The sequence below is a fragment of the Buteo buteo genome, chromosome 6 (genome assembly GCF_964188355.1).
Source record: "Buteo buteo chromosome 6, bButBut1.hap1.1, whole genome shotgun sequence".
Taxonomy (NCBI): domain Eukaryota; kingdom Metazoa; phylum Chordata; class Aves; order Accipitriformes; family Accipitridae; genus Buteo; species Buteo buteo.
Window position 1 is genome coordinate 8459704 of NC_134176.1, and position 26252 is coordinate 8485955.

At 36.0% G+C, this 26252-nt stretch overlaps 1 protein-coding gene across 6 annotated transcripts in view; it reads right to left on the reverse strand.

The window, feature by feature from the left end:
* Positions 1-287: 287 nt before the first annotated feature.
* PPP2R5E (protein phosphatase 2 regulatory subunit B'epsilon) overlaps positions 288-26252 on the reverse strand; it is a 77400-nt gene continuing 51435 nt past the window's right edge. For 2 of the 6 annotated variants that reach the window (XM_075029632.1, XM_075029634.1), the window contains exons 3-13: positions 21183-21284; positions 18983-19075; positions 14295-14425; positions 14151-14210; positions 13411-13519; positions 12369-12422; positions 12217-12267; positions 11238-11357; positions 9997-10124; positions 7456-7557; positions 288-4817 (exon numbers count right to left, since the gene is read on the reverse strand). In XM_075029632.1, the coding sequence (XP_074885733.1) occupies positions 4718-4817; positions 7456-7557; positions 9997-10124; positions 11238-11357; positions 12217-12267; positions 12369-12422; positions 13411-13519; positions 14151-14210; positions 14295-14425; positions 18983-19075; positions 21183-21284 (1050 nt within the window). In that variant the 3' untranslated portion in view covers positions 288-4717. The remainder of the gene's footprint in view (positions 4818-7455; positions 7558-9996; positions 10125-11237; positions 11358-12216; positions 12268-12368; positions 12423-13410; positions 13520-14150; positions 14211-14294; positions 14426-18982; positions 19076-21182; positions 21285-26252) is intronic. The other 4 variants (XM_075029629.1, XM_075029628.1, XM_075029630.1 and 1 more) reach the window with 3 other exon arrangements.

A 26252-nucleotide genomic window follows, 5' to 3' on the forward strand; every position in this document is an offset into this window, starting at 1 on the left:
ACTGCTCTTTACCTCCCTCACAGGCGTGGTTGTGTGCAGTACGAGGATGCTCGTCATCACAAGAGGACCTTTAAAAAAAAAAAAACTTAATGAAAACTAAGCATTTACTACAGTAATTCTGGCAGAAACTTAAATTGCCACCTCACTGTTTGGGTGTTATTTTCTTAGACACGTATCCTTGCATTTAATTGATGCAAATGGATATCTGATCGCTGGAAGTTCACTATTGAAAAGGTACATGAAGTTTAGATGAGAGGAGGTGGAAAAAAAAGGCAAGCACCTGGAAAACACTTCATTGCTTCTTTATTTAGATGCACCCACAGTACAGAGCCTCTTGAGCATGTGCAAAAGAGGAGGATTACACATTTATAGCTGGGAGCACCATTGAGTTTGAGTTTCTTTGATACCATTTTTAAGAAAGTAAACTATTTCCAAAGAATGACATTTGAATCCAAGAGCTTAAGAACTGCTTGTACTTTATATCCAGAGGTGGAAGGTATTTTTCTTTTATTATTATTTTAATGTAAAGTAGAAGACATTTTCACAGTCTGGTTGGACCAGTCTATATAATTTCATATGCACCTTTTAATATATATAAAAAACGTTTCATTTTTCCCCCCTACCCACAGATAGTTAAATGCATCTAAGTTTAAAAACAGTAATGGACCAGAGCATTCCTATGGGGAAAAATGAACTTTTGCTGCCCTCTCCTGCTTAAACAATGAAATGCTAAAATATTAAGATCTATGAATCTAATGCTAACCTTGAAACAAAAAGCATGACAGGTCATTTGCTATACTACAATCAAAAATAGGACAACAACAAGAAATGTATCGGTACTATTTATATTTGAAAACTCCTCATCATTGCATGAGGTTATGAATACAACATATTTACAGTAAGTGATCCAAATAACAAAAACTTGTATTCAGAGAGGTCATGATAAAAAGTGTATGCTTCTGTGGATGGGAAGCAACACTTGGATAAGTTTTCAATCAAAATTAGTTCCATTCTGTTTCAAGATACTGCTTCATAGACTTCAAAACGGAAAACTGGGCTATACAAAATCTGCTGCACGTATCAACTAGAAAAACTAATTCGTGGCTCACTACAGAGCTGCTAAGGGTAGCAGGTGAGCCAAAATAAAAAAGCCACATGTAAATAAAAACATTCTTCAATCTTGCGCACTGTCACCTTTGTCTTGTTTTAGGGCAACTGCTTTGGGATGATATTGTTACACAATTAAGAGAAAAGGCCATCTTTGTTCCCCAGGACAGAAGTAAAAGCAAATTATTTCAGTTTTATTGTGGGGGAGAAAAACCTAGTCTTTCCCCCTCCTCACAAAACAATGAAGTTTTTTAAAGCTCCTAATATATTTTCCTTTCCATAGAGTGAGAGAGCCTGAGGCTGTACTTACGCACATATAATATAAGTACAGCTGCTGCATTTCTTACTCAAGCAATTCTTGGCTCTAACACCCTCGATTTTTCCATATATAGGAGATAAAAAAATAAATTAAATCCTTTTATTTATGCTAACAAAACCAAGATTAAATTTACTGTAACCCTGCTAGTGAACGCTCCAATGGCATTAGAATACTTTTATTTAAAGCATTCCAACCTTTGGAAGAGAGACAAAAAACACTCAAAAGCAATGAAAGGAAAACAGTAAGGGAGACTTGCAAGATGAAGAAAGCAATGTGTGCTCAATTTAAAGTATGTGAGTGGAACTTTACTGTTACAGTTGTTATATCCCCATGACCTGATGCAATGCCCTAGTACTGAAAATGCAGCTCTTTCCTTTTAGCAGAGACCATTCAATCCTTTCTCCTGAAACCAATATGGTACAGGACACAAGCGGCCACCCAACAACTGCTGTACGAGCAGTTAATAAAAACATTTACACAAATAAAGGTAGTTTCTGGAACTCAAGAAGCAAACGAAAGCATAATTAAATAGACGCACTGATCACACTTGGGCCCATACGCTGCCTTCTTCTTTGCCTACAACTCCAATTGATACCAATGGGAGATCTGCAGGGTGGCAGGACATCACATTTGGATTGCGGCAAACAGTGGATCCCGGGGGTACGGTCGTATCATTGTGGCAAGTGCTTCTTCACGTACATCGCACAGTGCAACCTAGTGTCGTATCAGCCTTTTAGAGTCAAGTGACTAATATCACATCATCTCATTCACTTTAAAGAAACATTCCTTCTTGGAAGTGATAAATCATCTATAAACTTTAGATACTCCCCACTATCCCCACATCAGAGGTAACATCAAGAGGTAACAAAATATTGCAACCCATCAGGTTCTCATCAGTTTTGTATGATCAATACCAGAATGTCATGTCAAAACCAAAAATAGTTATGAACAAACAACACTCACCTAAACTCTAAGTACAGGACAAGGTGCTTTTTCTAATTTCACATTGTTGTGTTTTACTCCACCAGGTGGAAAACATTAATCTTTTTTCCTCCATTCTGTCTCAGTTTTTCACAATTGAACATAGTCTTTGAGCATGAGTTTAAGTCCACCCTCTTGTAAAGCATGATCATTTCACACAAAAATCACACTAGCAAGTATTTTTTTGGTAACAGACATAAAAGACTGTCAAAATCAATGGGCTAAGGGACATGATTTGTTATAAATTTATTTAATCTTCAGTATTTCAGCTTGCACCTTTGCTTCAGCACTTTAAAATAAAATGTTTCAACTATGACAGTAACTGCCTAATTTACATTGCGTCCCAGTCAGTGTTCTTAAGAGAAGCTCATATTAACCCCACTAAACCATGTTGTGTTTGGTGTTGCATATGACTAGTTCCACTTTTTTTTCCAGAATTAACAGTGTCAAGTTTTTACAAAATCATTGAGTTTACAACATTTGTGTGCGCAGACGCAGGAGTACAAACTGTGACCTGATAATCCTGAAACAGTCAGTAGTCTAGGAGGGAATTCTTTTTTACCTCTTTTCCGTGCCTGAAAACAAGAAAACTTCAAATCCTACTGTATATTTAAATGGTAGGAAGAAAAATATACAAGCTTGTATTTATACTGTATTTCTATCAATGGCAACAGGTCATAAATTCATGTTTGCAACTATCACAAAGACTCATGAACACCAATTCAGTTTTATACTGTAAATACTGCTGGATTGATGGTTTAGGATTATCAATTCACTGTTGTCATATGTCTATAACAGTTCAAAAGCATCCTGGAGAAAAATCCTGAAACACATACCTTTCGGTATATAATAATGCAACTGCATTAGCTAAATATATACTGTACATAAGTCTTATCAGCATTTTACCTACCAAAGATGTAAGATTCCACTTTCAAATACAAAGCAGATAGCCAATAATGTATACTTATAATACAGCCCTCGCCTTTGTTTTTGTATATTTTTTTCTTTTGTTTTAAACAATTTGGTCACAATGCACCTTTGATATAAAAGCATTTTAAACTTTATTATTAATACTCAGAACATTAGGATTTCCAGAATTTTTTCAGTAGCATTTGTAGAACCACTTTTGGTAACAAATACAGTAGTTAGGAATGAGCATCCAGATGAGAATGCAGAAGTATATTATCCAGAATCCTTTCCAGCTAAGACCATAGGGCTGGTACTGTGATGAGTAATAGTACTAGAACCACAAAAACACTATAGTATGTTTCTTAGAGGCTACATCCTCTTTTGCTGGAACACTTTATAAATACATATTAAAAAGTAAGGCAACAACTCCAAACAGTCCAAACTGCTATCTCAACTCAATTTCCAATTAGATCCATGACCACTGGAGAGCAATTTTATGCTTGCACTGTTTAGCGTTTGTCTTTATTCTTTCAAAATGGTCCAAAAAAACATACTGTAATAATTTAGCAATTAGTATTTCTAAAACCACTCCAGTATGTGTGTCCAATGTCATATCACTAATACCAGTTAGGTACTGAAGTCCAGGGTGTTACCACTGCCCATTTTTAAAGGATTGCGGACACTAGTTTGGATTTGCAATAAATAGGTGCATGAATCCAAAGCTCCCTTTCCTACTATGTTTATCACCTACTTGTTTTTTAACTCCTAATGTTCAAATTAAGGAAGCACCAGAGACAGCCTGGTACTAAAAAAATGCTCACACCAGTAAACAAAACTTTTATTCAGGACCTATGTTTTTCATGGCCCTGATCTGAATGGACATTCAACTTATGAAGATGTGCAAAAGGAAAAAAAGTCAAATTACAGTAAAGTTATCCAGAGAAGGAGGATGTTACACAAACTCATAAGGAAATGACAGTCTTTTTTCTCTTTTACTATAAATACACTTAACAGTTTAGCAGAAAGACAAGCTAAATTTTAAGATTGTTCACATTTGAAAGTTGTATTATACTCTCTGCTAACGATAAATAAGGAACAGGTCTTGACAATGGAATTTGACATTGCAATTTTCATCAACAGATCTTTGAAGACTGGTTTTAAAGAAGGGTTAAAACAATGATTATGTTTGCAAAGTTCTGAGAAGTCCATCTGCTGTCCAAACTTTGGATTAAAGTCCTTATTTTTTTCCTTTACTTAGAGACAGGTATATACAGTGCTGTTGTAATAATGAAACAAATGTGAAATCTACTGTAAAGTTGCACAATACAGAAAACTGTTGCTCCATCTTCTACTACATAAATGTGTGACTCCACAGGTTAATAATGCTGTTTTGTTTTTTTGTTAAGTTGGAATTATTCCATCACGTCTAAGACCTCTCTTTAATTCCAAATCCTCCAGTTTTTTCCACAGTTCTTCACGCTCTTTCTCTTTCTTCTTCTCACTGACAGATGAAATAAAACAAAGAGTTAGCAGGAGAGAAGACTGTAGAATATTTATGTTAAATAAATATATATAGTTGACATTAATTACCAGGACTAATTTTGTTGAACACAACTGCCATTTTCCTAACATATATCTCATTTTTAAAAATAATTTTCTTTTTTTTTTTTTGCTTTTTTTTTCCTTACCTACATAAGTATCACTAAACAAAGCAGTATGAAAAGAACATAAAACATAAGCTGAACAAAGTGACAGTGTTCATAGACACTAATTTGTAATGCAGCAGAAAAAAAATGCAGGGGACTTTTATTATGGAACAAATATATAATGATTATAAAAATTAACATTGCAGGAATAATTTGCATTTAATTATTTTCAAGTTTATTTATTTAAGCAAGGTATTTTTTAATCTTATAAATAACACCCACTTTCTAGAACAAGCATTCGTTTATTCTTTTAGAATCACTGTTCTTACTTAGATTGACTGGTGGCTTTAATATGGCTTAGGTACTAGCCAAGAGAAAGTACAAGCTACAAGACATGCGTTTTGTTCAGTGATTCACTCTTTTTCCTTACCAAATTCCTACAAAAGCTATGTAGCATTTGCTTTAACAACAGACTTTAACAGCTGATTTGATAAAATTAAAAGCTAACCTAACATTTACTTTACCTGCATTATTTGCTTTCTAAATTTCCTGCCTCTGCCATAGCTTACTTTGAATAAATCTCCTTGATACTGCAAAGTACACAATGCTTTCAATTTCTATTACATCACCTTGTAGGTTCAGATGAGATGGAAATCTAACAATTATAGAGATACAGATTCCCTGCCAGTCACAATAGAGAATTCTTGAAAAATATTTCAGCAGATTAGAAACATTCCTACACGTCTTGATTTGGTCAAAGTACCAACATCTGGCTGACTTATTTGAAATTTTAATTTCCCAAGAGTATTTTAAACATACAAAAGAATACAAACAACTTTCACATAAACCCTTGAAGAACAGGTTTAAAAAAAGGAGCTTACTGTCACTAGAAAGATTTAAAATTAAATATAAGAATAAGTGAAATAGCCTGATATTTTCAGGCTACTTACCAGGTATTTCTCTTCTAATCATTTTGAAATATATGCCTGCTTACCTAAAAGACTGTTAGTGGATGATCACCTCATCCAACTTACCTATTTGACCTATCGTAGTCATTAATATTGAGTGTATTTCTCCTCAAGCTTTAAGTGATATCAAAGCTACCCTTTTGAAAAGAGGTTCTATTAAGATACTAAAGATTTTCTGTAAACATTAAGGTAAATATCCCAGTTTATATATTCAGGTATTTAAATGTTTTAAAATGATAAGTAGTAAATAAAAATGGTGAAATGGTTAGCACCAGCCTTGACAGGAGATACAACGTCAGTAGGTTTAAGAAAAATTATTTGTGCAGTTCAGTCATAAACCTCACATATTATCCAGACATGGGACATACTACTACAGTGTGTGGTCCTGTTAAGAGCAGAGTTCCTCATCTTAAGGGGCAAAGTGCAATTGCAAATTGATTTAAGTCACTTGAGGTCCCTTAGTAAATGGATTAGATGACCAGCCCTAGGATTCTCTGCCTTTCCTGCTAGAAAACCAGGCAGTGTTGTCTCAGCTGCCCTAGCAGATTGAGCCTTATTTATCAACACCTATCCAGAATTCATCTAAAATCTTAGCTCAATTATAGATCTAAGTCTTTAAAAGTAAAATGCTGTATTAATGAACTAACCGTTCAATTGCAGATTTTTTGTGTATAGAACTTTGTATTTTTACAACAGTGAAGCGGAACAAAAGGACAGTGTGGCTCCAGTCACACAGTTCAAAAAGTATGGTCCTCAGGAGCCTATAGAGACTATACTAACCTAACAAGGTCTGATGTCATACAGTACCCTTTGGTTTGCTTGGGGGAACCCTGAGTCACAGAAAAGGTATAACTTAAACGAAGTTTCAAACTGTTCAGAGTTCCTGAAGTTTCCTCATTTTTTTCACCTGATGCTTTGGATAAGCTGAAACTTTTGAGAAAAGATGCTGCACTATAATTGGAAAACAAAGATTAAGGAAAATAGGAGAAAAGACAAAAAGCATTTTACTAGGGTAGAACGAATGATTGTACGAACGGTGTATCTAAGGAACCTGCATGCTAAAACACTCAGCTACTGAATAAGAAATAAAAGGATTGAGAGACGCCTCTTTGCTTTAAGACCACATCTAACCTAAGAACAGTAGTTTAGAAAATCAAATCTTAGGGTTTTCCCTCACGTCTCTTCCCAAACTTCAGTGAGACTTTTTTGAAGTTTGTAAGCAAAATGTTATCTTTAAACCCTTGTTTTTCTTTTATTATTGAAGATCTTGATACATTTAAGTCTTTTGGAATACGGCATCAAAAGGAATTCCATGAGGAATGCAGATTCCCAAGCAATGCAATGGATACTGTATTTCATAAGGAGTAAAGAACAACCTGTACATGATACTAGCTTACATCTTGCAGGGGGGGAAATAAGGCATTATATCTATTATGTGTGAGACTACGCAATTGCACCTGAGTGTAAGGGAAAAACTAAACAGCAGGCCTTATACACGCTGACAAAAAAAGCTTTAAAAAGTTACCGCTGACGATCTGACTTGTAAGTGGCTGTCAGCTCGTCAAACATGGTGCTGTTCATTTCCATAAATGCCTTCAACACATTGTAGACTAAAGCCACAATAGCCCTGTGAAACATTAAAAAAGAAAAAAGAAAGGAATCTATTAGTTTCAGGTGAAATCAAACGTGAAATAAAAGTGTCTTCTCTTATCAGCATTTCTGCAACCAATTCTGCTCTTGCAAGTATGATAACGTAAATTCTTTGATTTCAGTGAAACTACTTCTGATTAACATATTTAAAGGTGAGAATAGCTTTCATGTCTCTACTGACTACTTAAATGGAGCAAACCAAAACTCTAGGGTAAAAGGTAACAACAGAAAGCTATTACATGTAACTACAGACTCTTCCCTCATGCTGTAGTGCAATTCTGAATGCAACTCCAGGGATTCAAATCATCAGTGCTGGCAGAAGGAATAGAATTCAAACATGAAATGGGAGTGATTCATATTTCCTTATGATTTTTCTATGAAGCTGAATATTGAGTGCATCTATGCAAAAGAGAAGGCTGTATTTCAAGAGTGATTTCCTTGTACTCATACATTTCACATTCATTTTCACTTTGGTACAGCAAAAAACTCTTAAAAAAACCACAAGTCCTTCAGATGAGTGCTGCAGTATCTGTGTAAAACTCTGTGTGCATGTGTGTGTGTATATATATATAAAATATATATATAGTATCTGTATATCTATAGACATAGATATATCTCTATAAACATCTGCCTACTTTGCTTATTCCTGTTCCTGACCTTACCCAAGAACCAATACACCACTGCTTATTTGAATTCAAGTTGCTTAATTGTGTAAAACATGACAGGCATGATCTGTTCATAGAGGAAAAAATGATGTATAACAATAATAATTTCAAAAAGGCTTCAAAGGCATTCTGTCCCACAAAGGTTCAAAAAAGGCAGAATGAGTTTACTCTTTTATATCATCTGACTGGATAACTAACCTAAAATATACTAGAATTCCCAAAGTAAGATGGGTCTGCCAACAGTCTGATTATCTAGAGGTCAAAATTCCTTTGTGGCAGAGTTGAAGGTAAGGAAACAACAAAGCAACTGAAAAGGGAGAAAGGAAAGAAAGAAATCTAAAAAACTTTCAAAGAATTTGGAATAGATTATCAATCAAAGAGATCCCAGTTACTGATCCACTACGATGGTTGTCATATACAGACATGGGGCTGCTTAAGAAACAGCTCTTCAGCCAGGAGGCAGTGTATCAACATTACAGGTGCCAGGAAACTTTGAAGCAAACCTATATAGCAGACAAACTATGCACCATTTCCCACACTCCCCCCATCTATCATTCACCTCTTTCAATAAAACTTTCATTTTTGTTGCCTGCATTTAAAAATGTTCTTATGAATATAAAAATTCTTTAAATACCTTCTTTGTTTTACATGTATCTTAACCTGGCTTGTGTGTCAAAGGTACAACATTCCTGTGGGTATGAAAACTCTGAGAATTGGGATACTGGAATACTCTCATTACCAGAAGCATCCCAGTGCATAGTATAAAAGGCTGGGCAGGAGCACGGGCCGGTTGGAGACTAGTGATGTGGTACTACACCATAAAGTGTCTTTTTGTGCTGATCGTTAATTACAAAAGCTTTCCAGTAGCATTAGATTTGTCATGAAAGCACACAAAGTTGAGGTTTGGCTACACACAGAACAAAAAGACTAGTGTTTTAAAAGAGGAAATATTTTACAAATACTTTACATTAGGGTCTTAAAGCAACTGGGACCTGAACGTAGCAGAGATCATTAAAAATATTGGGTTTACTAAAATGGTAACCACTTTGACTTAAAAAACCTTTTCAACTAAAGTGTAGAATACATGGCATCTAACTGTAACAGTATTTTCCATTAAAACACTTTCTACTAGGTTCTACTAGGTTTAAAAAGAAAAATTCCAAATTAACATGATATCAATATGAAGCAATTACTCTATTACTGTGCATAATACAGAACAGCTGTATTTATTTTAACTTAGAAAAAACAACTCAAGCTAAGAATATACGGATGTCTATATGCTTCTTAGATGTTTAGAAAAACGCTAGTACCAGAGGTCTACCAGAGGTATCAGTATCATCCATGATACAGCCACAAAGATTTATTAATGCCAAGTGATATTCTTCTAGACAATTTGTGATCAGGCTTAAGACGTTAATGAGTTCATAAAAAACTGTGTAGGAGAAATGCTTGATGAGCAACACTTTTTCTTCAATAACAATGTAACATCTAATTTCTCTTTTTTCCAACTCGTGAGGTCTATTTTTATCCCATAAAGTACTGATTTTTGTACATATACCAGATAATTAAAAACATTTTGAGACAAGCTCAAGTACAGACTAATATATATTGGCATTAACAGAGTTGCACCTGCTCATGCCAGCTTTGAATTTGGATCTCTCCCGTTTGTTCAGGTGTTCTTCAGCAGACATTCCCTAAGTTTATCAGTGGTATGTCAAAAGGTAAGATAAAGTGTAATGGTAAGAACTTACGGATTCCAGTGTTCTTTAGAAATCCTATAAAGGCTGGAAAACATGATGGGAAGTATAACATTTGAATTCTCCTCTATCAAACTCATGATGTATTCGTTATTCCAATAATACAGTGCTCTTTCGGCCACCTTTGAGTCAAAGGAATAAAATATTAACAGGAATTCAGATACCTATAATTTTGTAATCTTCTGAAGGAAAAACAAATCACAGACAAATTTCACAAAGATGAATTAACAGGAATCATTACCTTTGGAATTAAAACTCTAATCAGCAGCATAACATGCCTTAATGGCATTAAGTTTTTATGCTATACTTCAGATCCCACAGCATCCACTCTCTCTTTCCCCTGAGTGGTATGCTGTTACTCACTGAAGACCAGGTGCAGACACTGCATTAATGCTGCAGCTGTGGAGGGGAAAGGAGAGCAGACAGACTTCCCATCACCCCTTTCCCTCAATCCTGCGACTGCAGTCAGAAGGGAGAGAGCAGTGCTGGGATACTGGAGGAAGGAGACAGGAAAAGGCCCAGTAGCTGAGCTGAATAAGGGGGAGAGATCATAAGTGTGGGGAAGGTACCGATGATAATAATCACCTTGGGGAGGAGCTGGGGGGGAGGTAGGAGGGAAAACACTGATCTAAATTATGCTGGAAACAAATGGAGTCCAAGGAAGAGCTGAAAACAGTCACATCTGCCTTTGTGCCACAATAGCTAGCTTAATATTGAGACACAACAGGCCACGAATCCTTTCTCCTCTTCATATATGATTCAATTTAAATCCTATTCACTTCCTTTCTTCCCATTATGCAATGTGAAGAAAACAGACTATGGGTTCTATCACCTCTGACCAGACATCTGCTTACAGAAGGAAGTAGAAAACATGAATGCTGCACAACACCACGCTAAAAACAGGAGCAAATACATCCTATATGGTCTGTCAGTCTGAAGGCCATATGGTAAGTACCTGTCACCTACAGTCAGAAGGGCTCAAAGTCTGCTTGGATACAGTTTAAGGCCTTAGGTGGCTCAGAGCAGCAAGTTCTGTGCTGAAACCCCAGATACGTCTAACAAGTTATTCATGGAGCTCAGAACTAAACTTCCACTGCAACATACCCTCTTCCGTAGAAATCCAGAAGACAAGTATTTAAAACCACATAACGTAAAACAACATTTACTTTTGGGGGGTGTTATGTTTGAAATTGAGACTATACATTCCTATACAAACAATAACCTCTACCACTGACCTGAAAATGAGGGCTAGAGACACACTTGGCAATTTGTTTAAACAAGGGTTCCTGGATTTTAACAAATTGTGATGGTTCAATTACATCCAAGATTTCCTCCAGCTCTCCTAGGAACATGACCTAAAGACAAAGAAGGAAGCATTGAATATAAAACCTCTGAATCATCTTGATCAGCAAAATACTGGTAACCCTCAAATTCTACCACTTCAGGGCAAAATGGAAGCCTCACTAGCTCTGCAAGACCTTCTCTCAAAAAATGTTCTACCTGTAGCAGCTTCTGGATTCAGTCTCTTAAAAGAAGGAGGACGAGCGTGTGCAAATGCTGTATTTAAAGTAGTCCTTTACAACAAAATTCAGAACTGCACCAGTATATCCGTGCTGAAAACCTGGCCTCATACAGACAAAGGATTTGGCCAAGCTTTAAACTTTGTTAACTATGGAGAGTCTCTTGATTTTACCTCATTTTTTGAAGTAATATTCAAAGTAATGGTTTTGCTGTGTCACAAAATCTCATTAGGGAAACTCAGATTTGCATCAAGAATTTGAAATAAAAATGCAAAGGTCTAACTGCTTCTTTTACATGTTTAGTAGGTAAACGCCAGACAATAAAATATCTTTCATCTTCCCTGGAAAAATACTATCCTCACACATAAACAACTCCAAATCTAACAGTGTTTTCCAATCTGTCCTAAACAATGTTTATTTTCTCCTTTCTAAAACAAAAAGAAATTCTCTGCAGAAGAACCAGTGCTTATTTTGTGAATAGAAACCATGGTTATCAAGCTTTTATCTTCATAATCAAAACTGTCCAAGAAAACAGAATTCAAATATGGAAAATCACCTACAAGAATTAATACCAAGTTCCACCAGAGCATGTGCTACCTACGTGGAAATATCTAAAGATTCCTTGCCTATTATATTGTAGAACAAAATAACTCTTATGTTTTGTTATTACTAGCTATCTACTAGTAACACTTACCTCTTTCTGACTGCAGGTTTTTGGCCAGAATTTCATTAAACCTCTAATGACCTAAATTAGAAGGAAAAAAAAGTTTATTTTTTTTACTTTTCTCTCAACAGCGAAAACCAATTATGATGCAAAAAAAGAAAAAGTATGAAAGAAATATTTACTGGTTCTGTGAGTGAAGGGTCTTTCTCCAGAAACTGTACTATGCAATACGCCAGCTGTGAAGCAGTAAAGATTTAAGAAAATGAAGTTAGAACATTTCTATAAAGAAACCACAAAGAAACAATTTTTTTAAAAGAGAGAGACTCAAGGCAAGATGCTATAGAGCTTTCTTAAATTGCATCCAATTTTGAACTGAGATGCACAGTTTGCACTGTGCAAATCCACTCAAAGTTCAGTTCATAAGAAACAACAGAACACATTACAAAAAAATTAGGGTGATGAAGTAGCATATATAATAAAAATCAGAGCAACGTGGAATTCTAAATACAGTCACACAACCAATGTTTTGAAGCTTCTGTTACTCTCTGAAACTGCATCTTTTTACACATTTTATACATCGGCTAAATCATGAAAGCTCTTGCAAGATGAGCCAACACAGCTAAAACCTGGAATAACATATTTAGAAAGCATAGCTTTATCAGCATAAGAAAGACTGCACTATCTGAAAATCAGAGAGAAAGGCAATAGGTATCACTTATCAGAGGAAAAATTATGTCATGAAAGCTGAATGTATAAAAAGATATATGAGAGCATAAATGCAGTATTAAGAAATCTTGAGGGAGAATGTTAAAGATTATGCAAAAATGTGGGTATTAGTATTCAGAAAGTTGCCAGGATGAAGAAAAGCCTTGACAGCACAAGACTAAGGAAACCCAAACATTCTCTTGGAAGAGGGAATTGGAAAGGCAAACTTGTGACAGTGAGAAAGCAGCAGAGAAGAAAACCTAAACAGAGAGTTTAACTACTACACAAAACCCCCAAAATTTTACAGATGTATGTTACACTTTTAATTATCTAATCAGAAGCAAGATATTTATCATACAAAGCACATTAAATTAATTTTTTAAAAAAATCTATTGCACTTTTTCCACATTTCAAAACTTTACCCCCACCTTTTATGTGCTACGCAATTAAATTTCCAAAGCAATTTTAAAAAAAAATAAATCATTCTAACTGAGCAGAAAATATTTTTATAATTTCTACCTGTGCGTGGAAGAGTGATAAACTCCTGACAGTATGCAAAGGGATCAGCACCTTCACCAGAAACTGTTTATGCTCTGCCTTCAGAGGTAAAGCAAAACCATTGATAATACTAGAAATTAGAAGAAAAATATTTGTTAGTGTTATCATCACAGAAAACGTTCTTGAGGTCTGAACAAGCACTTTCTAGATTAAAATAATTTAGCAGTCAGCACCTGTTTACAAATAGCAGGCTCACGTCATTTGTAAACAGGTGCTGACTTTTGTTGTGCTTTATATTAGCAGTGCAGTACATATCTAGGTAGCAATTCAGCTCCGATTTAGGAATAAACATATAAACAGCTGCAGAAACCGGTTGCCAAACAGATAAGACCTTGTCTATGTGGTCTGTAAATTCATACAAGCAAGGTGTTCTTGAGTAATTAACTTGCCAGAGTTAGATTTACTAAAAATATTCACAGTTAGTGTGCTCAAAAAAATAATTTCTGCAGCATGTAAGGATGCAGTACGCAAAATTTAACACACACATAAAATCAATCCAACACTTTCGGCTGTAACTTGTATCCAGTTATATACTCTTGGCAAAGATGTGACAGAGATTTGCACATGGGCTTAAAGATGAGCATGTGCGCACATCTGTTTTCAGAATCAGGGCTTATAGTAATACTTTTTCCGAATCCGACACTATTGTGACATGTCCAGAAGGGAAGTTTGAGGTAGATAATAAGTAAAGACTCATTTACCTTCCTAAAATTTCCAACAGTTCAGCTACGCCATTGAAGTGTTCAGTTTCATAAACAAATCTAAAAAAAGAAAAGTTAAATATAAGTAATATATCAGTTTCCTAAAATGTTCATAAGCAAAAAGTACCTTCTTCCACAACTTACCGTAGAAAAATATTATTAATCTGTTTTCGGATAAATGCTCTAAGACCCAGAAACTTGCCATAAATTCTGTGCAAGACTGTTTTTAGGTAGTCTCGTTCTCGAGGGTCTTCGCTGTCAAACAGCTCCAACAGCTGTGTTTAAAGGAAAAAGAGAACTGAAACAGTAGACATTTGACAAGTATGACACAGACTTCTATACAGAAGTTAAATTCATGAAAGCACATGCATGTAAGAATGTGATATCCATGTTATCCAAGGTGTAGAAATACAGTATTAAAAAATCTGTTGTAATCCCAGTACAACATCACAAAACTCAGTTTATTAATTTCCACTTCTGACATAACAAAACTTTGGAAATCTTCAAACAACTAATAAACTTTTGATTAACTGGCTCCAAAATGCTGCCTTCCTTCTTCACAAAAATAAATAATATATATTCTTAGGTGCTGTCATATCTACAAAATAAGACAGTTTGCCTCTTACCATCCACCATTCCTTCATTCTGCAGAACTAAAAGATCCTCATTTGCTTTAATATTTTGTTCCCACAACATTGCGTCAAGGTCACATTTTTTCTAATTCCTTGTAATTTATATTATGAGCTCTTAAGCCTTCCTAGTGATTGCATGGCCTTCATGCTGTAGAAAGACTCAACAGTGAAATCTATGCCAGTACTGGGTCTGCTATTACAGGATCTCCACCAAACGACACAAATCAAAGCATCAGGGGGAATTAATCCTCAGGTTGAACAAAATGGCAACTTCAATATCCAGTTTAAAAAAAACCAAAACCAAACCAAAACAAAAAAACAACAAAAGAAAACCCACCTTTACTAATTAACTCTTAAATAAGATTTTAAAACAGCAAAATGATTATGTGCTACTCAGTCAAAAAACCCTACCATCCAGTATCTTGTATTGTCCAAAATATATCTCAAAACACTAACACCTGAAGTTGCCTCTAATAATTAAGGCATGAAATGAGCAGGAGGAATATCACCTGCAGATCTTTGTTCTATTCCCCTTGAATCCTCCACCACAAAAGTATGAGCTTCCTCTTACCCCTTCTTTTTCATCTTTTTTGACACCACAACATTTGCTATTCTGGCAGCCATTTGGAATAAGTTAGAAGGTAAATATTATTTAAAACCAAAACCAACCAACAAAAAAACAAACCCCCAAAAACCCTACCTACCTCCAATGCACAGAAAACAGAGAAGTTTAAGGTAGTAATCATAAGCAAACAGTATCCCTCTTGCTTGAAAAAGAAAGTAACTGCTAACCAGTACCCATCTTGCAAGAGAAATGAAGAGAGTTTGCCAAAGAGGTCTTACAAATACAGAAGATGCTGTCAGAAAATTATTACGGGAAATGGTAGAAAACAAAATTATCTTGGATCCACAAATAGATAGATTATAAATACTTATTATAAGTAGGTATGTCAGTGTATGTATACTACCTGATCTCTGTTAAACTGCTACACAACTTTGAGGAGGTAGAAAAGAAAAAAAGACAGAAAAACATGATTAAAAGTTGTTAAACTGTCTGGGATTTTGCTTTCTAACATCCAGATTTAGGAATAATGTATGTATTCTTCATTGTTTTGGATGTTTCTGTAGCTTGTAATGAGATCCCACTGTCTTTTCCTTGCAGTAAGAATCTATGGTGGGAATTTCACGAGGAAACGATGAGGTTTGTCAGCTGCCCTCCAGAGGTTATAAACACATTGCTTTGTTCAATTAGTTCTACAGTTAAATAAATAAATAGTCACCTCATCCTTCCCCAAATAGCAAATTTCACCCAAAGACAGCAAACAGCTGGAAACACTTATGTTTTTAATTTTCTTATTGGATTGCTTTTAGGAGCAAAGTATTTATATTTCCAGTTCTCTTATACAGATCCTCTGTGGAAACATCGCTGAACTAAGACTCAGTCTCTTTTTTTTTTTTTTGAGAGAGACACAATTATTTTGATATGTCCAATTTGTTATCAGGTTTCAGCAATTTAGTCTTATTTTTATGGATAAGCTGCAAGACTTCCATAATTTATGTGACTATTCTGACACTAAACATAGAAAAGGGAAATAATTTTTCCAAAATAGCAACCTACATAACACAGACACTTGTGGATATATTTGAATAGTATGTCTCTTAGCAACCACTGCCAACCATTTCAGACTGTATATAAGCAGGCTTTAGAAATGAATAGTTACACTGTTAAGTACAGCATTTTATCAAAACATACAGCTGAAAGCCAGAAACACATCTATATTCCAAAAACCAAAAGCAAAAAGCAAGCAAACAAGAAAAAGCTTGAAAAATGCCCATTAAAAAAAACTGTATCATTTTTTCATATAGGCATTCTTACTGCCAAGAAACACTTCATTAAAGTTCCTCAAATTTAAAAAAAAAACAAATTAATTTAGACAGAAAGCTGATTTCAAAGACTGTCACACTTGTGTTGTCAGTGTCATGAAACACCACACATGTTTCATGTTCTTAAGTCTTAAACTGGTTTCCTATGTAAATGATCTGTAGTCACAGATTCTTAGGAGTTACTCTAGACACACAACAAATACAGCAGTAAGTGGAAGGACACCCCAGTTCTTACAGGCTAAACACAAACACTTATACACAGGGAAATATATCTACTTGCATGTATATATTAGGCTCAACAGAATTTTTTATGGAAAAATGTGAATTTTAAATTGATATACTGTGCATAGCAATATATAAAAACACATCGCCTAACCCATGTGGCAAGAACTTACGAATTCTTAGAATTGTTTTGAACTCTTAATTGTCGTATCATACATTTTCAGATACGTAGGTTTTAAAAATCTACATCCCTCTTTCAGTAGATACTATTCTTTCATCTAGTAGATTTAATAAAGACTAACATGCTAAAAAACAAACAAACAAACAACAAAAAAAAAACAACCAAAAACCTTCTTTTAGACCCATTATCCTGTGCCAAACTGTAACAGGTTTGAACACCTTGAAAGTGCATAAGTGAGCGGGATGCTGCCTGTCACGACCAAGTTCAGCAGCACATAACAGGAGCATCTAGGAATTATTTCCTCTAGATTTTGAATTAGAACACAAGCATTCCTTCTAATGCAATCCTGCTGTATCTAAAGAAAATAAAATCAGTCTGGAAAAACCTGTCAATAGTGATTACCCCCCACCCCCCACATAGTCTTACATCTCCACCAAGCACTGGATCATCAGATTGGTGCACCCCCTTGTTCAAAGCAATATTTAGATGAACAAAAAGGAAACTCCACCACAGAAGTTTGATCCAGATGAAAAATACTCTTGTATTTAGAAGATGGATAAAATAAAAATATAAGTATATCCCATTACTTCTGTAGAGTGAAGAAGGTCTTGTGATGTTAAGAAAGAAACTGAAGTCCCTTCTTTGAATCTTTGAATTTAAGGATAGAAATTGCTCTCTTTGCTACATTTTTCATGTATTCTTCATATAAATAACATACAAGGACTGCAAAAGCACTACTTTTATTGCCTGAGCACTACAGGGAAAAATGAAAGCTCCATGACAAAGGGGTGAGAGAAAGGTCTTCAAAAATGCTGAGTATCTCCTGCCACTTCTAATTTGGCTTTTATTCAAGTCTCAGCCTGGAAGAAAACTCCCTTTTCTAAGGAGGAATCTTTCTAAATTTCCCTGATTTCAAAAGCAAGCTATAGACAGCATTAAACACGAAATTCTTTCTGACTTTGCGGTTATACAAAAATTCATGATGGGAACAGAAAACACAAGACAGGTCTATTCCCAAAAAGCTGAAGACAAAAGTCATATATGTGGAGTTTCCTGGCTTATCCCAGAAAATATCTTCCTTCAGCTATCTGTTCTGGCATCTGTCAAGGCCTGGATGACAATCCCTCAGTAGAGGAGACCAATTACTGTAGTTTCAAGTGAAGCACACAAGAAGCCAAGCTTGTACACAAGAAGGAGACAGATGCAATACATGTAAAATACCTGGTTACCAGCTGATCGATTGACAGAGGCCATCTCTTCCATTTAGCCATAATGATAGCATGCAAACTACAAAAATAAAGCTACCCATTCTTTGCAATGTTATTTATTGTTGATGCCAATTCTTCTTCCATGCTTTTAATAGACCTTAAACTTCATATGACCTTTTGATTTACTTCTTCCCCAACCACTACAGCATCACTGTTTTCAGTACTGCGCTGAGAATGGGTTTGTTAATGAACTTCTGCCCCTGTTGCCAGCTCTCCAGCAGAGATAGAAGGAAGAAATACTCTCCCCTTCCAACAGAAATATTTTAACAATATTAAGACGCATTAAAACTGGCATTTAAGTAGTCTCGCTAGATAGCAACATTTTTAGACTACTTGATAGTAAACCTTTCATTTTTTAACAGTTACTGTTTCAGCTCCCTCTCATAACCGGTAAGTCAAATATTTTGATTAAGGTATCAAAACTGGAGCCAAACCAACTATTTTATATATCTACAGCAACAGAGACTGACATAAAGACACACACATATTTCCCCTACCTCCATAGATTGAAAACTTCCATTGTATATGCTTGTTTAGCCTTTTTCTGTTGCAAATAAAGTTACGCTTTCAAATTCTAAACAAAATCTTTTTAAAAAAATTTTTTTTAAAGCAACATGAAGCCTTAAAGAAAACAGATCAGCTTACCTGCAATACAAATTTCTGATCTATGTACTTTTTGGCAATGCTGGGCTGAAATTCTTGGCTTTCCAAAAATCGTATGAAAAACTCATATACAAGCTGCAAAAGAAAAAAAAATCCATTGTTTAGTTTATGACTTGATTACTCTTTATATTAAGTATTTCCCTAAATTCTTTTGCTAGAAAATAAAATACTTATTTTTCCACAGAGCAAAAGGTTAAAAAAATGAAAAAGATTTTTCTCCTTTATCAAATTACTACTTTAGAGTTAGAATTAATTACATGAGTTTTTAAAGTTAGTTTTGCTTATTTAACTCCAGTCTAAGACATTTCATCTCCAAGAACAGGCACTGCCTTCTTGTAATGCTTGTTATCATCTTGTAAAGCTTCCTAGAGTAATTGGAAAGCATATTTCAACTGCCCTCTGAACTGCTGAAGTCACATCAAATACAGACATTACGATTCTGAAAGGGTTGGTGAAACAGTTGGAAATATTTAAATTAAATTAGAAACTGCTTAGAGTAGCGTTCTACTACAACTTGAAACAGAAGGATACAAATCAGAATTTATTCAGAAGTTTCTAACTTACTGTAAAGACTAGCCTCAGGGCTAAAGAAAACCTGCTTACTTTCATGCAATTCCATCTCTGCCTAAACTATTCAGTGGGACAGCAACAGACTTTTCATTTACTGGGGAAAAAGAAGAGTATAAAAACCAGGCAAAAAGGAAGTTAAGTGAAACAGGGACTACTGTGGCCTTACAAGACAGCAAGCCTGACCTGTCACTGATAAATGAGCTACCAGCTAGCAATTCTCTCTGCTAAACCTTTTCAAGAGCAGCAGCCATTGAAAACTTGTTCCTTTCCGACTTCAGTGAGTATGAATATTGATACTGAAAGGAGAAAGGAAGCTAAAAATTACATTTTAAAATAATTTTAAACTTTGCCATGCAGACACCAATGTTGCAATACTGCTGCTGCTGCTTTATGTCAGTGTTCTCTGACTTCTAAAAGGAAGCAACAGGAAATCAAAAAGGGGGAGAGAAGTTTAGAAATATGACATGGGAAAAGTGACAGCTTACATAACTAATATTAAATCACCAGGAAATGAATTCCATCAGCTCCTGACAAATACTTTGGTGCATTTCTTCCTGACAATGGTAATGATTCCTCTGGTTAAGAAATTTGATCACTTCCATGTAAGTAATGACTTTTAAAACTACAGCACTAGTGTCAAAAAACATAAGATAACAGACATGTATGCCTGTGCTGTTCCCAGGCAGGCAGAGCTGTTCAGAGCTGCCTTGAAGCTTTAAAGATTCTTATTTTTTGTGAAATTTAAATATAAATGAGGGATGAAACCTACATTTCAACAGATTCTGAATTTAAGAGCACAAAGAGTGAAACAAAGTGCTCACATGCAATGATCGTGCATGCAACTGTCAAATAAAATCCTCATTTCATGCTGAGATCAATTGTGCTCCTTTGCTCACAAAAACTCCCAGACTCCATGAACTGTTACTCGGGCAAACTTCTTCTAAATTTACTAGTGGTATAAGTCATTGCCCTGACTAACACAGGCAGGATCTGCATCTATATTTTCTATAAAGGGATTTACTGCATTAGCATCAATGATGCTTTCTCCAAAATTAGTTTATATTCTTTGTTCAAAATACCTTGTGTTGACACTTGAGCTACAGAGGAAGGGACGATACACAGCAGTGAGCATGCATCCTGCTATAAACACCTGAAAGCAAACCTCGACCCAGGGAGAGGAAGGAAGACTTAGATAGGGATGTAGCTTCTCGTTCATTTTTCTGATCAGCTGCCAACACCTGTGTACTTTTGTATGAAAATTAACTACCCTCGGTAAAGCAAAACTGCTAGCAGTATCATCCCCACAATGCTCTTGCTGAAGTTGCTGAAAAACACTTGTGCATCAGAGCAGTTTGGAAAGCAAAATAATTTTTAAATCAATGATGGAAAAGAGGAATATGAGGGACACCATCAACACAATTTTGAAAGAGAGCTTTAACATTTGGCAAATTTCACAAAATCTTTGTAGGTACTATATTATAGCCATGAACAGTATTAGTAAATGTTAGTGTCTCACAGACAAGTTCTGATTCACAGGTTAAAAAAAGCTAAGAAAATTATTAGATGCATTAAGCAATGATAAGCATTTCTTCTGAGATAAATGATCAAAAACCTGTAAATGTGGCCATGATGCCTCCAAGGTGGGCTCATCTTCTTCTGGATCAAATTCATTGCTGTCACTAGGTGGGAGAGTTCTGAAGATATTGCAAGATACCTGAAAGGTGAAAGAAAGCATGATGAGATCTGTTTTTCAAATAGGTACTAGATTTCAGGACTCTCTGTGTCTATACCTACTGAATTCTCCATCACATAAGCAGTGTGCCTTTTGCCTGCTGTCTGACAAAGTTCTTCAGCAACAGCACAGGTCTAAGGAACCTTTCACTTTACAAATATGCCACCAGACTTGGCTTTCCCTTCTCCACATCTTTTTGTTTCTTCTTTCGACTGATATCCCAGCATTACCCAGTCTGCCACCATTTCTGTCCACCATATTCCAGATGATTCCACCAACATGTAATTCCCACCCTACTGGGCATCAATGGGCTGAGAGCCATGACTGTTTAGGAGTTGTGGGAAATGCCAACAACATGCATTTACAAGTGTTTTCATACAACACTTGGTTATTTTCCTTTGCACAGGGAAAACATTAATGATATCTGCCTAAGGTCTCATCTGTCAGCACTTGTTAAGAGTTGCCAGTGCTATACACACAGAGTATGCCTGGACACCTCATGCCAAGCACAGAACTGGGTACTAGATGCAAGCAACAAATAGTATTTGCTCGACACTTAGCCTACATTTTATTTCATGGTTGGTTCGCTTTGCTTAATCTTATTTAGAGGTATTTTGCTGAGACTGCTTGGCTTTGTGAGGTTCATGCTATCAGCAAAGACTGAACCGCAGTGCTTTCCTGGGTTAATTATAGTGCTGAATGGAGTGTACAGCTTATTATACAGCAAATCTGATAAACTGCAAACATGCTGTAGGGCCTTTTCTGCACTTTGAAGGTAATGTTGTGCCTTCTTTGCACCCTGCTACTGCATTTGACCCATCTCTAAGCTGGTTAATCAAACAGCTGGGAAAAGCAGCATGTTATCTCCTAATCCCGTCTATACATGACCCGTTCATAGTAGTTCAGACAAACTAAGCTATTTAAGAAACAAAACTAGTATGTTCTTCAACATCCTTATTTATTTTTTCAGCCTTTTACTCTGGTAAATGTTTTAAAGTTAGTCTGTAAGGCATATTTTCAATATGTTGGCAACTTAGTAAGAAAGGGCACTTTAAAGCCAAGAGTGTAAACACAATTCAAATATTGATAAAACCAGACAGACTGAAACAGAGTGAAGTTTTAGAATTTGAAAGACAAACAGAACAGGTTCAGGTACTGCATAACAGAAAGATGAAACAACAGAAAACTATAGGAAAGCAGACGTGGTGCATACCAGTGAGGAATATTCACTGAACACAACGGAAAGACAAAAGAAGAAGGCAAACCAGTGAGCATAGAAAAAAAGAGGTCACACGGGTTTCTGCTTGGACGTTTTCCTTCTTGCCACAAGAGGGTGTATTTCACTACAATTACAGTAAAACATACTTTTACAAAAGCCTTCACTGTATATGTAAATCTCATGTTTTCAAGTCGTATGGCTTTCTTAACAGACGCAGCACTTACCATAGCCGGTGCTGATAGATACTGAACTCTACTTGCCCTGTATGCATACCTGCCAAGTGATTACTAGCATTTATTAAGACATAATCTTTTTCTCCCTTCATCCTCTTCCCCTGACTCATTCACTTCTCTCAAGAGCCCCTCCATGAAAAGACTTTTCTAGTCTCATGAGGAGAAGTCAAATAACTATTCCAGGAATACACACCTTATAGTTTGCCTCTCCTCAAGGATTCCTGAGCTCCTCCTACTACCCCGATAGGAAAAAGCAGGGAGAGGAGGAAAGGTCTCAGAATTAGCAGGACAGAGTTGTTTCTGTGTTAGAGCACAGGGCAAAAGAGGGTAGACACAGCCCAAAGGATTCCCAAGTAAAAAGGGTGAAATGTACCTATTGGTGCCTTGGATCCAAACATCTGGGATTCTGCAAACTTACTGAAGCATTTTTCGTTAATGCTTCACATTCAAAAATCCCAGCTTTCTCAGGATTTGGACCAAAGTAGGGAACTAGCAAAACCAAAGGCATTCCACAGCTGTATTTTTTTTTCTGCTTTAAACTTCATTTGAAACAAGAAAGAAATTTTTCTCCAAATTTAACCATACATAAATTAATGAAACTTGTACCAACAGATCAGAAAAAACGTAAGTATTCATCAGCTGTTGTGCTTAGAAACTGGAACAAATATTGACTTATGGCACAAGCAAAACCTGCAAGGAAAAGTACATACTTTCAGAATGAAAAGCTAAACTAAGACAAATTCCTGTAAGGTTTAAATTAAGTCAAACCAAGCCTCAAACAGTTAGTGCCAGGGCCTTAACAGCATTACAGAAGTATGAAGGGTTCAGCCACAATTAGTTAAGTGCCAGCACCAACACCTGAATCTTGAGCTTGTAACAAAAGCAATATGATTTCTGGATAGTGCCTATTAAAAAAAGGCCAGTCTCAAGGCAATTCAAAAGCAGGTTTTTTGCATGAGAAAATTAACACGCAGGAGTAAAAGCAATGTAAGTTAGAATATGGTCCTAGTATACAGTTTGCTCTCTTTAATTTTCTTTTTTGCATTAGGAGTAGAGATAAGATACATGGAGCCAAAATGCAGATATTCTCCTGAGAAGAACAGACAGAACAGGTTATCCTTAAGTGATTTCCCCAGGTTATCATAATTTTAAAAGATAATGTGTGCCATTACAGTTACATTAATCACCACAACACAGCATGATAGCTCATTTACATGCAGTGTCAATTTATAGCATGCTTACCTAAATCAGTAGCCTCTGGGTGGCTAATGTTTATAAGCCTCTAAGGGCGAACCGAAGGCAACAAGTTCTTCCATGCGTGAACTGCCCAGCTGTACATTAGAGACTTTGACAGCCACCACACAAAGATGGGAATACACTACATCAAATCTGGAAAGAATAATTTTTCTCAGATAGGCATAAGGTAGCTATTTAGTATTTATCCCTGGGCCCAAGCAGCATGCCAAAATTCCTTCACCTGGAGAGCTGAATCATTTCTCTTCTGACCTCTTTTGGATCATCAAGCCAAAGGACATCCCTGCCAACCTGCGTATACAGTCCCTGATGATTCCTCTCCCACAGCCAACACAAATGACTATTGATCAATACAAACTTCCGTCTTCCACTGATGAGGAATGCCTCCAAGCCCAGATGATATTCTTGTAAAGCAAACCAGAACTTCAATATTCTAGAAGGTTGTATCATGACAGATCTCCCCTATTATGTCCTCAAAGACATATGCACACTGTCCTCCATGACTGTCCCTTGCAGAAGCACACACCAAACTGGGTGTAGAAAAGTACATCACTGCTCCCCTGCTATGCAGAATTTGAACACCCAAGTGCCAGAAAGCAATTTAACAAATCAGTAAAATCTACCCATTGGCATTGAATCTAAAGTTGGAAATGCCAAAATGATAAACTGGAGATGCCCGGAAGCCTCTAAGCTCCATATCAGTGTGTCTGTCAGGCTCAACTCTGACCAGAAACAAGACAAAAATTTTTCCAGGCAATTACAAGCCAATGTCAACTCATTAAAAACAAACAAGAAGATAGGGAAGCCTCCTCTGATACCCCCACAAAGAATGAGCTGCAAGTTCTGAACAGATCTGATGACTAGTACTGGGCAACGCAGAACTACGAAACTATGAATATACAGTTAAAAGCAACAAGCTTCAAGAAAGCTTTGATTTTTGTCACCACATCTATATCTGAAATAATGTTTAGAAAAGAAAGTACTAGGAGGGTTAACTCTGAAGTCAGGTATAAATGTTTTGAAAAGTCCTCTCTTTGTCCCTCTCTGGAGCACTATAAAGATGACGAGGCTGTAACAGAAACACTTCACAAATTCAATTTCAGCTCAGCGCTCCTACACTGTGCTGTTTGAAACACAGATTTTTATCAGTAATAGTTTTCCTGAATGGAGCCTGAAATGAAAACAAACATACATGCAGGGAAGCTTAATATATTAGCTATATAAAAACAGGATAAGTGAATTCCCAATTAGCTCACAGGGAACACCTGCTCTTCTACTACCAACACGTGGAACCATCCAAGTAAACCCCATGTACATATGAAATTGAAACTGAGGATCTCTGCGCACACAATATTTAAGCTACTGTCTATATTAACAATATACAGTAACAATAAAATGTAATTAAGCCATAACATCAAGCCATACTAACTGGGAGACAACAATGGTCCCTGTAACAGACATTAAACTTGTCCTTCTGAAATATATCTGCATATGTGGGTTTTTTAATATTGTTTATGGATTTACGTATTTTAGAGCCTGAAGTGACTATTGCAGTCACTCAGCTATAATCTCTCTATATAACCCATTGAATTGTTCCCAGAAGTTTGACTAAAATACATCTTACAAAAAGTAATACCTAATTTTATCTTAAAAGATTATAAAAGATTCCACCAGCTCTCTTCTCCTAAAGTTTTACTGCTAATTTAACTACAGCACTGTTTCTGACTTCAAGGTTGAATCCGCCTGATTCCCCATTGGTTCTCATTAAACCACCAGATCTCTTCTGCACCTGTATATATATTTGCACATGCACTATGTATCTATTTATATATAGGTATTTTTATATAGACATGACACTTCTCAACCTCTGTGCTGCTAAATGGAAAGACAGAGCTTCCGAACCCAGGCAGTTGTTGGTTTCTTTGTTTGTTTTTAATGCTGTGATTATTTTTGCTTTCTTCCTTTGAGTTCCCACCTGTGCACAACAAGTGTACTGGGGCATGTATAGAAAGCCAGACCATCTCCCTCTTTTTTTCTGCATGTTGCCATTTTAATTCATCAATATTCACTTCTTTGAACAGTGCACTGTACCAGAAACTCATATCAAGATACTCGTGATAGTAATCCGCAATGCTCAGGTCCTTCTCTGCACCACTGCTTGCCTGAATACAGTCTTTCAGAGCTTAATATTGTAAGCCACCTTCTTGCTCAGCAGCATTACTTTTGATTTGGCTGCATTAAAAT